Consider the following 13639-nt stretch of genomic DNA (forward strand, 5'->3'; position numbering starts at 1 on the left):
TTGTTTGGACTTTGGAGTGATATTAAGTTATTTAAATGTCCATGTATGAAACTTTTATTATAACTAGAATTCATATGTGAAAATAATTATATTTTTAAAAATTATAAATTTTAAATGTATGAAATTAGTTTTTAAGTTTATTTTATTTTTTCATTGTGATCTTAGTTTAGGTTTTAAGTTCTTTTTACCGAGTATGATATCAAATTCAGTCAAGTAAGATCATGATTTTTATAATTTGTATTTTTTTAGTTTGCTTTAATTAGATTAATTGAATTAACTTTCAAATTGGTTTTTTTGGTCATAATGATAAATTAAGCTCTTAATGTTTACAATTTTTGTCAATTTGATACTTTTCTTGAGTTAAAATTTGACCCTTAAAAGAGATAAATTTGATCATTATCTTTTCAAAAAGAATCAAATTGTTGTTTTTTAACAGAAATATAATTAAATGTTAATTTTTAAATATGGAAGCTCGTATGACAATACACGTATGTATGTTTATTTTTAATTTTATGATTTTTTATAATTTTTGAATTTTAAAATATTTTATAATTTTAAATTATTTGTTGACGTGATATATAAGATATATATTGTCATGTTGCATGATATTCACGGAATTACCATGTAGGTTGTTATGTCAATATTGTTAAAAGTTTAATGTTTTAATCAATATTTTTATTGTAAAAAGTAATTTAAATTTTTTTAAAGGTTGAACGTTTTAAGGAAATACATAAATAACATGACAAAGAAAAAAGATGAACTAATAAGAATATATGCACAAACGTATTAAAATTCATAGTTATAACTTATATAAATATGTTATTGTGAACAAAAATATGATACAAAATGTAAATAAAATACTAATATATCAATTGTGACATTTTAATTTCAACTGGTCAGAAGAAATACATTTTTAAAGAAAATGTGTGATTTTATTTTTGAATTATCAATGGACTTAACATACGCAATGCTAAACAAATATTATTATTTTCTATAAGATTTACTTTTGCTCCTAACTTTTTGTATTTTTCTGTTCTATACAATAACTTTTAAATTCTTAAATTAGAAAGAAAATACGTTTTATTGTGATTGAACTAATAAAATATATTTTTTGTTGTAACAGTAATGTTAACTCAATAGATAAGAGTGATATTTTTTTAACTTTATTTTTAATTTTTTAATAGCGCACTATCTTCTTATTTATGGGTTGGGGAGAGACTATGGGTAGTTCTAAGTATTATGTCAAAAAGACTAGATATTATCGTGTTAGGATAGACTCGATTAAGCAACAAATAAAAAAATAGTGGAATAAGTTGAGAAATTGAACACACAAATTTAACGTGGAAAAATCCCTCCAAAGAAGATAAAAAAATACGGGCAAAGATAATTTTACTGTAATGGCAAAAGAACGAAGAGTAAAAATGATGGAGATAAAAATTAAACCCCGAAAATAAAGAACCCTCAAAACGTGAACACAAAATTCTCTAAATGTGTTATGAGTTCTAATCTCTAATGGGTGTATTTTCTAATGTTGCAAAAGAACCTATTTATATGCTAAATTAGTAGGTCAAATAAACTATGCTAATAAATACTAAATCTTCTAGAAAAAAATATATTTTGTTTAACTTAACTTGCAAGCAATCTCTTAGAATTTTGGTCACACAACTTTAACAATTTCCACCTTGACACGAATTCTTACAACGCTATCCTTGTCAAAGCCCGCCAAGGGCCTATCTTGAACTATGTGGGGAATTAACTGAGTCAAATCTGTGCTTAGAAGCTGGAAGACTTCTAGCCTTCGACTTGTGCACTGCCAAATCAAAACTAACCCGGGACTGATTTTCACGAACACAGTGCCCTAACTTTTCAAAACCTGCACCCAAAAGAAGACCTCTCTTCAACGAAACGGTCATACATTTTTCCCTCCTATGACCAAGTTGCCTCCGCTCCAAACGAGTTGACTTCGACTCCGTAACGGATGAGGGACGTCCGATTTCATCGGTCACTATAGAACCTTCAAGAATATAAAGATTGCCAGTTCTTTTACCTTTTAACAAAAAGAGAGCTCTACGAGATACTTTAATGTCGCTCAACTCGATATTAATTCTGCATCCTTTCAAGTCTAAAGTACTCGAGGAGATGAGATTCTTTCATAAATCAAGTACATACTTGACATTTGAGAGTGCCCTAATCGTCCTATCGTGTATCCTAATTTTTAACAGTACCAATACCAATTACCTTACTAGATGAATTGTTTCCCATGCGCACAACTCCACCTTCAACCGAACTGTATGTGGAGAACAATTCTCTATTGGGACACATGTGGAAAGAACATCCCGAATCTAGGATCCACTCGGACGTGGGCTTGGAGTTATCACACGTTGACACTAACAAGAAATCATCACCGCTTTCATCGATCAAATTAGCACCAGCTACGTCTTCCTCGTTACTCTCAGCAACTCTTTTATTTCACAGTTTATAACAATTTGCTTTGACGTTACCTAACTTTTTACAATAGCGACACTTTTTATCTCATTTCTGATGCTACCAAAACGGAAGCTTGCCTATTTGCCTTACTATCCAAACCAAACTCATTGTCGAGTTTGTCTCGACTTCAACAAATGACCCTTCACATCTTCGAACAAGAGTTTGTCTCTACCATAAATCAGGGTCTCCCTGAAAGACTTGTATGAAGGGGGTAAAGAGCACAATAATAGCATAGCCTGATCTTCATCGTCAATATGAATCTCAACTTTCTTTAAATCATTTAAAAGAGTAATGAATTGATTGATGTGATCTCTAAGAAGCTCACATTCGTTCATGCGAAACGTAAATAGATGTCGTTTCAACACTAAACGGTTAACCAGAGACTTAGCCGCATAAAGAGTTTTTAACATTTTCCACAAGGCAAATGAGGACTTCTCCATTAATACCGTATTCGCGAGGTACAATTGGATTGCAGACAAGGCCTTTTCATCAAGCTCTTCCTATTCTGTTTGATTTAGATTCTCAGGCTTTTTCCCGGTAACAACCTTTTTCAATCCGGTTTGAACTAGAATTGCCATCATCCGAACTTGCCACAAATTGAAATTTGTCTCACCATCGAACTTCTCAAATTTAAACCTTGTTGCTGCCATCTCTGAACAGGTTGATCTATGAAAATTGAACTAGCTCTGATATCACTTGTTAGGATCGACTCGATTAAACAACAAATAAAAAATAGCGGAATAAATTGAGAAATTGAACACACAAAATTAACGTGGAAAAACCCCTTCAAAGAGGATAAAAAACCACGAGCAAATATAATTTTACTATAATGGAAAAAGAACGAAGAGTAAAAATGATGGAGATAAAAACTAAACCCCGAAAACCCGAAAATAAAGAACCTTCAAAACGTAAACACAAAATTTTCTAAATGTGTTATGAGTTCTAATATCTAGTAAGTGTATTTTCTAAGGTTGCAAAAGAACCTATTTGTAGGCTAAATTAGTAGGTCAAATAAACTATGCTAATAAATGCTAAATATATTATACTAATAAATACTAAATTTTCTAAAAAGAAAATATATTTTGTTTAACTTGACTTGTAAGCAATCTATTAGAATTTGGGTCACACAACTCTAACTAATCGAAACCTATAATGAAATTATTTTAAAAAAATTATTTTTATGTTTGAGGGTTAGTAACTTTTAATATTATTTATAATAATATTAATAAAAATATTTGAGTTATTGGGTTTTTTTTGACTTTTAAAAATTTTATGAAAGAAAATATATGAATTATAAGGCTTTTTCCTAGGATAAAATGATATTTCATAAAGTAATATCTCAAACTTATTTATTCAATATACATTGAACTAGGTTAATACTGATGATATTGTAACTTGTTTTAATACTGAGGTACTAAATATATTATTTCCCGTATTATGACACTAACCATTTTAAGTTGATTTAAAATTTCAAATTATTCTAAATTATCGAGATTATATTAGTTAGGTCTTTTAGTACAAAAATATTCAATTTAACTATTAAATGATACGCCCAAAAATCTTAGTCTTGAGGTTTTGAAACTTTTACTTAAGTTTTATTGTTTGTTTTTTTTTCTTTTAAAAGTTATGCGACAATGTTCTATTTATTTAAAATTTTCATGTTAAATTTAGCTATACAAAATTTCATGTGTCATTTAATAGCGTATGCATTAATCATATTCAATTGTTATTTACCAAATTTATAGAGAAAATACACATCATCCTTTAATTTAATCATTATACATATAACACTTTCATGTTTCCATGATAATCCCAATCTCTTCACATTATTAAATTTCACAACTCATAACTCATGTGTCCAAATCAATTCCAAAATATAAATAAAATCATAATTCCAATTCTCTTCGTATATAAATCATGAGTGGTGGAGCCAATGGGACAGGTAGTGGCCCCGGCCCCTCCTTAAAATATAAATATTTTCATTTAAACCATTTATAAATTATAAATTTTGAATTAGTAATAGTAAAATTGCACTTTGACCCCCAAAAATAAAAAAATTTTATTTAATCTTTTAAAAATTATAAAGATATAGTCTATTAAAATGGTGTAATTACATTTTACTATCGTAAAAATTATAATTTAATTCGCCCCCAAAAAATTTTTTGACTCCACCACTATAAATTATTCATGTTTCACTTATACTATTTTCATATCCATGTATAAATCTTTTATAGTTCCTCATGTAATGTGCATTCACATATACCTTTACTTAACAATTCATTACATAACTATTTATACATACACATATATGTTAAGGTAAAATGTAAAATAGACATGTTATTTCATATGTTTTCACAGCTATCAATTTATTTTCACATATCTATTTTATTTCATATAGTATAATTATATATACATATTTGTGATTTAGTTGAGCTAATCAGCTGGTCCCATCGGCCTATCATGCTAAAGTTGATTAATCCTATGTAGAGTACCTTATTAAAAAATATGGAAATTCGGGATAGGTCAAGTAGAAAACAAATATCAATTCCATTGTAATATGTAAATGCATGGTTCTGTGAAATGATAACAAATATCACCTTTCATTTTGTGAAATTGTACCAAATTACAACTTCAATTTTGTGAAATGATAACAAATATCAACTTTAATTTTGTTAAATGATAAAAATATTCCTTTAAAAACATAATAATAAAAATAATTGAAAAAATATAAACGTTCGATACAATGATAAAATTAATCAGTCCAGATGCCAGCCAGAATCTGTGCCACATCGGGGTGGACGACGGTTGTGCGTTGGATTCTTTATTGGTTCAGCCTTCGGGTGAGGTTGTGGTTGTTGGGGTTGTGGTCTCGGTAGCTCATCTTCTTCGCCTTCGGTTGATTGCGGTCCTTGTATTATCGATTGCCATCATGCATCCTTCAGTCTAGGAATAGGTGGTTAGGAATATGACTTAACTTGGTAGAACAAAGATCCCAGAGGTGTTTGCGTCACAAATGATGAATGAGCATAACCATGTTGAGTCCCATACATCGATAGGATAATGAGCAGACTTTCCGTCAGTGCCTGAAGCATAGACGGCCTATACATCATCGTTGGCATCGTTGTCGTCGTAGGTGCCGATGGCATAGGCGTGTAATACATCGGGGACAAATGTACTACACTCCAACCTGACATAGAACTAGAAGTTGGAAAATGTGGTGCATTATATGATGCTTGTGTGAAGATGATAGGGTTAGAATACACACTAGAATAAGATGATACATACTGACTAGTGGGTGGTGTGGGCATCGGTTCTGCGGCCGTCAGTGTTGGTTCTTGCGTGGGCACTAACGACGGACCCACATTGCCAGCATTTGGATTTAAAGGGGGCGTCGTGGCCTACTCGTATGGGGATGCTGACGCCTCGCTTCTTATCCATACAAATATTGCTTGCCATGGATCATAAATCATGGTATGTACTCTGGATCGCATGCTAACTCCGAAACAATAATAGGTTCTCGAGTAGGTAAGAAATCATATAGATTATTCCACATGTTGATATGTTGGGAGTGGAATACTGGCCAAATTTCATCCGGCTGTCGCAAGTCAATAGGATGCAGATCATCAAGGTCTTGAGGTGCCACAAGAATCGATAGTTGAAATTTGACAACACTCTATCGGTATCGTGCATCTCAACGGTAGCGTACACTACCAATCGGACCTTCACGTGTCAGATGTTGGGGTTCACAAAGAATTCCTTGGGGATGACTTCTCGAATTATCGAATCCTCGTATGGTGTCCATTCAAATTATATTAATGTGATAAAAACATTAGTTATATATATACTACTAAATACGAAATCGACTACGTTAATATTATATAGTTCAAATTTAAATAAATAGATACTTCTGCTTCCGATCGTTGGTTTAATAGAAGTTGTATATCTTAAAGCTCAATAGGTAATCCAACGTGACTTGGCCCATGGTTCCACCTATTTAAATAACTCGTTAGCATAATAATATTTATTTAAATCAATTTTATTATTAAAATATCTACTGAATTTTACATTGTTACGAGTGGGAATGCATACGGGTAGCTCGCTTGAGAATGTAAAAATGAAAATCGATACCGCACCCATGATTGCAGTAGTAAAATGCAACCACCAATTTTGATTTTTCCTGGTTGCGTTGCCTGACACATATCCCAGTACAATGTTGCCAACACGGCAGACCCCCAACTAAGTTTGCTCGCTCATTAAAAATCGATGAGTTTCAACAACCACTTTAGATGGATGAGTGTTCGTGACTTGTTTCGCATCAGGATATCCCTAATGATCTGAAGGATGCACGCCCGAGCATGTTGTTCTCTTTTGACTTTAGTCGAATTCTCATCTAGCGCTGTGAAAGTTTTTCGTGACCAAGCCATTTCGATCCAACCTCCGTAAATCGTCTCCGGAACCGAGCCCAAAAGTTCACCATATATGCCTCGCCAATCATCAGATTGAATAGACCCGGTGATAATTGACCCATCCACAAGTATCCCCAACTATAAATGAATGTCCTCCAGAGTGATAATACACTTGCCGCATGGAAGATTGAATGTGTGCATCTCGGGTCTCCACCTCTCCACCAACACGCTTACGAGTTTCGGGTCCAACTTACACACCCGTCCTACAAGGGCCACATGCTAAAAATCGGCTTCCCTCAAGTATGTTTCAATCAACGGTGATGGAAGACCGGGTAAATTACGAATATAGCATTGTAAAATTCGATCTTCTGCCTATTTACGTAAAAAATATACAAAATATTAAGTTAATATATAATAATGAAATAAAAAAAACAAAATTGAAATTTATTAAAAATTATTCTTACCATTTGCAATTGAATGACGAAAATGTGCTTGTCATCATGATAGATTAGAGAATCGACCATTGCTAATTATATAGAACACAAATTAATTTTAAAAAAATATTTTCAGAAAGTATTAATAAAAAAATTAATAGAAAATATAATTTAGATTTTTTTTAGGGTGGTTTGAGAATTTGAGAGAATTTTATGAGAAATGAGTATTTATAGTTTTTTTTTCGTTGGGGGTAATGACTATTTAAAATAGCCGTTGGAAAAGTATCCGTTGGGCGAAAAACGCTTCTAGTCGACCCATACCGTAAATATTCCAAAAATCAGCCTATTTCGGTAATTTTGAAAAAAAAAGGGTATTTTTTGGTAATTTAATCAGAAAATAATTTACCATATATGCTTAATATAAAGGGTAAACTACAAAAATAGTCACTTTTGTTTGTCTCAATTTACATTTTAGTCACTTATGTTTGAAGTATTACGTTTTAGTCACTTACGTTATCGTTTTATTACGAAGTGATCACTCTACCATTAAACTCCGTTACCTTTCTAACAATAGTGCTATGTGGCAATCCAAATGGATATTAAATGCCAACTTGGATGCCTAGTTGTTGGGATTAAATTATGTTTTTAATTAAATAAATTTAACTTGGACTGCCACGTAAAACATCCAAGTTGGCATTTAAAACCTATTTAGGCTGTCATGTAGGATTGCTGTTAGGGAGGTAATAAAACTTAACGGTAGAGTGACCACTTCGTAATAAAACGATAACATAAATGGCTAAAACGTAACATTTCAAACATAATTGATTAAAAAATAATCTGAGGTAAATAAAAGTGACTATTTTTGTAATTTATCATAATATAAATTAGATGGGATAATTTTGATATTTAATAATAAAAAAATTCAAACAATAATTTCATATATATTCTTTTAAAATTTGACATATTCAGCGAATTTAGCCAGTAATTATAGCTAATATTTCACATTCATTACTCTATCGGGGCCAATTGCAAGCCCAATAGGCTAATAGAGCGGGCCTGCGCCAACCAAAACCCTAGCTCTAGATTTGTAGTTTATATTTTTAATAAAAGATATATTTGCAGTCATAAACTCAAAAAACCCTAAAAATCGAGTTTCCTACTGATTTGAGTGATTCCCCACTCTTGCCTCTGCGAATCAATTTACATTCATAGGTGATATTTGTGATGGCGGGAGGGAAGATGAAGAAAGATAAGCAAAAAGGGCCGAGAGCCCCCTCCAATCACTACCAAGGTGGTGTCACTTTCCACAAATCCAAAGGCCAGCACATCCTTAAGAACCCTTTGTTGGTCGACGCTATTGTCCAAAAGGCCGGCATCAAACCCACCGATACCATCCTCGAAATCGGTCCCGGTACCGGTAACCTTACCAAGAAGCTTCTTGAAGCCGGTAAAATGGTCATCGCCGTCGAACTCGATCCTCGTATGGTCCTCGAACTTCAACGCCGCTTTCAAGGCACCCCTTTCTCTAATCGCTTAAAGGTATCCCTTCTTTTTTCTTTTTTATAAAAAAAATTGACCAAATCTCAACTTTTAGGAGCTTTAATAGTCAATTACCTGATGAATTTGAATGTTCTAGAATTGGGGATTTGACAATGTTGTATAAAATGCTGAATTTTTTTTTCAGGTTATTCAAGGTGATGTGCTGAAGACGGATTTGCCCTATTTTGATATATGTGTGGCGAATATTCCGTATCAAATATCTTCTCCTCTTACATTCAAGTTACTGTTTCATCAGCCTGCTTTCAGGTGTGCTATTATTATGTTCCAGAGAGAATTCGCAATGCGACTTGTTGCTCAGCCTGGTGATAATCTTTACTGCCGGCTTTCCGTCAATACCCAATTTTATGCTCGGGTTTCCCATCTCCTCAAAGTTGGGAAGAACAATTTCCGGCCTCCACCTAAGGTTGATTCTTCTGTCGTAAGGATCGAGCCGAGGAAACCACGCCTGAAGTGAATCATAAGGAGTGGGATGGGTTTATAAGGATTTGTTTCATAAGGAAGAATAAGACACTGGGTTCCATTTTCAAGCAGAAAAACGTACTGTCACTCTTGGAGAAGAACTATAAGACCTTGCAGGCGCTGCAAGGCCCACAAAATGTTTCTTTGAGTGGGAATGATGATATGGAGATTGCAAGATTAGGGGATGAGAGTATGGAAATGGATGATGGAATGGATGATGACATGGATATGGAATGTAATGAAGCAGAAGGAGAAGGAGAAGTGTCTGAGTTTAAAAATAAGGTTATAAGTGTGTTGAAGGAAGGAAAATTTGAGGAGCAGAGAGCATCCAAGCTTAGTCAGGAAAGCTTTTTAACCTTACTCTCTATGTTCAACATGGCTGGCATACACTTCTCTTGATGCAACCATGCTTTTTCTTTTGATAAAAGGTTTTGTTCATCTTCCTTAGGCAATAGGGGTATCCAATTTTGTTTTGGTTTATTTGTTTTTATCAGGTTAACTTAATTGAGAATGTATTTATTTTGTTTGCTGGAAAGTATTATCATCTAACCAAGCTGTACGCATTACATGCATTCATGCTCTTCTATGTGTCACTATTTGACTGGTTATCTCCTATGATGAACATGAGAGCTCAGAAGTAGTATTCAGCTATGTCACCTGTACTTTAGGTTTTTGAGTGTGTATCCAACATGAATTATCTGGATTGCATGAATATGGGGTCGGAATATGTGTTTGACATGGGTAAGTTCTAGCTTTATAATTGCCTACAAAATTTGTAGAGATTGTGGTGATGGAGGCAGTTAACCCCAGGTTAAAGCTTCAGTTGAATTTTATACCGTGAATGCAAAGAGGGTTCATCTTTCAATGGAAGAAGGAAGAGCATATTGAAGGAATTCATTACCAAACACAATGTTCCCAACCATGTCCCTGATGAATTAGTTGAATGCTCATCCCAAGACGATGAACCTAAAAAGCCTAATGTCTAGTCTAAAGAAACAAAGATGAATTAGTTAGTACTAATATTGATTGCTCCATAGAACCCCAGAAGAGGTATGGAATTCTTCTACTTTATTAACTTCTCCAATCTCTGGTGTTATATATGAATCAACCACTTTTAGCATTGTGTTGGAAAACAGTTACATTTGAAATGATTCGCATATAAAATCGAGTTTCCTACTGATTTGAGTGATTCCCACTCTTGCCTCTGCGAATCAATTTACATTCATAGGTGATATTTGTGATGGCGGGAGGGAAGATGAAGAAAGATAAGCAAAAAGGGCCGAGAGCCCCCTCCAATCACTACCAAGGTGGTGTCACTTTCCACAAATCCAAAGGCCAGCACATCCTTAAGAACCCTTTGTTGGTCGACGCTATTGTCCAAAAGGCCGGCATCAAACCCACCGATACCATCCTCGAAATCGGTCCCGGTACCGGTAACCTTACCAAGAAGCTTCTTGAAGCCGGTAAAATGGTCATCGCCGTCGAACTCGATCCTCGTATGGTCCTCGAACTTCAACGCCGCTTTCAAGGCACCCCTTTCTCTAATCGCTTAAAGGTATCCCTTCTTTTTCTTTTTATAAAAAAATTGACCAAATCTCAACTTTTAGGAGCTTTAATAGTCAATTACCTGATGAATTTGAATGTTCTAGAATTGGGGATTTGACAATGTTGTATAAAATGCTGAATTTTTTTTTCAGGTTATTCAAGGTGATGTGCTGAAGACGGATTTGCCCTATTTTGATATATGTGTGGCGAATATTCCGTATCAAATATCTTCTCCTCTTACATTCAAGTTACTGTTTCATCAGCCTGCTTTCAGGTGTGCTATTATTATGTTCCAGAGAGAATTCGCAATGCGACTTGTTGCTCAGCCTGGTGATAATCTTTACTGCCGGCTTTCCGTCAATACCCAATTTTATGCTCGGGTTTCCCATCTCCTCAAAGTTGGGAAGAACAATTTCCGGCCTCCACCTAAGGTTGATTCTTCTGTCGTAAGGATCGAGCCGAGGAAACCACGCCCTGAAGTGAATCATAAGGAGTGGGATGGGTTTATAAGGATTTGTTTCATAAGGAAGAATAAGACACTGGGTTCCATTTTCAAGCAGAAAAACGTACTGTCACTCTTGGAGAAGAACTATAAGACCTTGCAGGCGCTGCAAGGCCCACAAAATGTTTCTTTGAGTGGGAATGATGATATGGAGATTGCAAGATTAGGGGATGAGAGTATGGAAATGGATGATGGAATGGATGATGACATGGATATGGAATGTAATGAAGCAGAAGGAGAAGGAGAAGTGTCTGAGTTTAAAAATAAGGTTATAAGTGTGTTGAAGGAAGGAAAATTTGAGGAGCAGAGAGCATCCAAGCTTAGTCAGGAAAGCTTTTTAACCTTACTCTCTATGTTCAACATGGCTGGCATACACTTCTCTTGATGCAACCATGCTTTTTCTTTTGATAAAAGGTTTTGTTCATCTTCCTTAGGCAATAGGGGTATCCAATTTTGTTTTGGTTTATTTGTTTTTATCAGGTTAACTTAATTGAGAATGTATTTATTTTGTTTGCTGGAAAGTATTATCATCTAACCAAGCTGTACGCATTACATGCATTCATGCTCTTCTATGTGTCACTATTTGACTGGTTATCTCCTATGATGAACATGAGAGCTCAGAAGTAGTATTCAGCTATGTCACCTGTACTTTAGGTTTTTGAGTGTGTATCCAACATGAATTATCTGGATTGCATGAATATGGGGTCGGAATATGTGTTTGACATGGGTAAGTTCTAGCTTTATAATTGCCTACAAAATTTGTAGAGATTGTGGTGATGGAGGCAGTTAACCCCAGGTTAAAGCTTCAGTTGAATTTTATACCGTGAATGCAAAAGAGGGTTCATCTTTCAATGGAAGAAGGAAGAGCATATTGAAGGAATTCATTACCAAACACAATGTTCCCAACCATGTCCCTGATGAATTAGTTGAATGCTCATCCCAAGACGATGAACCTAAAAAGCCTAATGTCTAGTCTAAAGAAACAAAGATGAATTAGTTAGTACTAATATTGATTGCTCCATAGAACCCCAGAAGAGGTATGGAATTCTTCTACTTTATTAACTTCTCCAATCTCTGGTGTTATATATGAATCAACCACTTTTAGCATTGTGTTGGAAAACAGTTACATTTGAAATGATTCGCATAATTTTCGAGTTGTTCTTCATCCGATAAATTTATTTATTTAATTAAAATGTGTTTGTAATTCTGGGATTCTATAATTTTATTATTACCCTTAAAATCAACCGTGCTTGTGCATGATACATACTGTACGAAGCTCACATAGAATCAGTCAAAACATTGTTCCATTTCTGGGTATGGAACATAGAATCGGTTCTTTTGCATTCAACGGATATTTTACCAAGATGAGGCTCCATACCTGTTCTTAAAGCATTTCCGTAGCCTCCATGCCCCATGCCTGATGTTACAGTAGCAGAAGAGCGTAGCGACTTTTAGAAATAGTCCCATAATTAGCCCCTTTTTCTTACTTTTAATAATTGGTAATTTCTAATTAAAAAAAGAGAGGCAATTTCAGTAAAAACAAAATGTTTTTTTTTTCTTTTAATTCTTTTATATTATCATCATCATTCTCAAAATTCCATGGTTGTTGGAACCACCTAAAATACCGGTCCGTCCGGACAGAGGATTAACATTGTTTTTGTTTTGGTACAATAAGAGAGTAATAGACTAGCAATTACCCTTATTCAGTCACCAACTTCATAAGCTCTACTGGTGGTGATCGGTATATCTGTAAATCCATTCCATATCCTCGTGCTAACGCTGCCATATGAACTGCTACGGCATTACCCTCTCGGTAAACATGCTGGACTTTAACCTCCCATGTCCGACGATGCATATTTTTTACTCGTACCACGAGCTCATGATGCAATTTCCGGTCCTCCCCATTAACCATCTGGACAACAGCAACGTTATTTACTAATATCACCCTTGCCAAACCAGTCTCCCAAGCAGGACGCAAGCCTTCAAGCGCTCCCCACAGCTCAGCTTCTAAAGTAGACCATACTCTGATAACTTTAGAAAATCCCACAATACATCTTCCCTGACATCTCTAATGACGCCACCTGTTGTCACAGCACTTGAACCTATACATACTGCACCATCAGTGTTGATCTTGCACCGTCCATCAGGCGAATCCCACAATCCATCTTCCCTGACTCCTAAATGGTTTTTGAGTGAATTTTTCAAGATTGGCTGAACTAATTTTATGATTTTTTAATAATTTATCG

The 13639-nt window shown here is 34.4% G+C and overlaps 3 protein-coding genes across 3 annotated transcripts; 2 read left to right on the forward strand and 1 right to left on the reverse strand.

The window, feature by feature from the left end:
* Positions 1–8440: 8440 nt before the first annotated feature.
* On the forward strand, positions 8441–9895 carry LOC105794806 (ribosomal RNA small subunit methyltransferase). Its single transcript, XM_012624138.2, is given in 3 exon segments — positions 8441–8866; positions 9012–9327; positions 9330–9895. Coding segments are annotated over 3 exon segments (1047 nt in total). The 5' UTR covers positions 8441–8551; the 3' UTR covers positions 9746–9895.
* A 628-nt stretch (positions 9896–10523) lies between these two features.
* Positions 10524–11928, forward strand: LOC128042436 (ribosomal RNA small subunit methyltransferase-like). Its single transcript, XM_052633490.1, has 2 exons — positions 10524–10901; positions 11044–11928. The coding sequence occupies exons 1-2, from the start codon at positions 10587–10589 to the stop codon at positions 11776–11778; spliced, it is 1050 nt and encodes a 349-aa protein (XP_052489450.1). The 5' UTR covers positions 10524–10586; the 3' UTR covers positions 11779–11928.
* A 1164-nt stretch (positions 11929–13092) lies between these two features.
* Positions 13093–13558, reverse strand: LOC105762517 (uncharacterized). The gene is made up of 2 exons (XM_012580283.1): positions 13506–13558; positions 13093–13417 (listed from the first exon to the last, which is right to left on the reverse strand). The coding sequence occupies exons 1-2, from the start codon at positions 13556–13558 to the stop codon at positions 13093–13095; spliced, it is 378 nt and encodes a 125-aa protein (XP_012435737.1).
* Between the last annotated feature and the right edge of the window lie 81 nt (positions 13559–13639).

The sequence above is a fragment of the Gossypium raimondii genome, chromosome 7 (assembly GCF_025698545.1).
Source record: "Gossypium raimondii isolate GPD5lz chromosome 7, ASM2569854v1, whole genome shotgun sequence".
Classification (NCBI taxonomy): domain Eukaryota; kingdom Viridiplantae; phylum Streptophyta; class Magnoliopsida; order Malvales; family Malvaceae; genus Gossypium; species Gossypium raimondii.

Excerpts from the sequence above, each read along its gene's own strand:
- LOC105762517 (XM_012580283.1), bottom strand. The coding sequence starts at position 13,558 with ATGGATTGTGGGATTCGCCTGATGGACGGTGCAAGATCAACACTGATG. Across the intron at positions 13,418-13,505 it reads AGATCAACACTGATGGTGCA|AGTATGGTCTACTTTAGAAG; the intron begins GTATGTATAGGT and ends TAAAGTTATCAG.
- LOC128042436 (XM_052633490.1), top strand. The coding sequence starts at position 10,587 with ATGGCGGGAGGGAAGATGAAGAAAGATAAGCAAAAAGGGCCGAGAGCC. Across the intron at positions 10,902-11,043 it reads CTTTCTCTAATCGCTTAAAG|GTTATTCAAGGTGATGTGCT; the intron begins GTATCCCTTCTT and ends TTTTTTTTTCAG.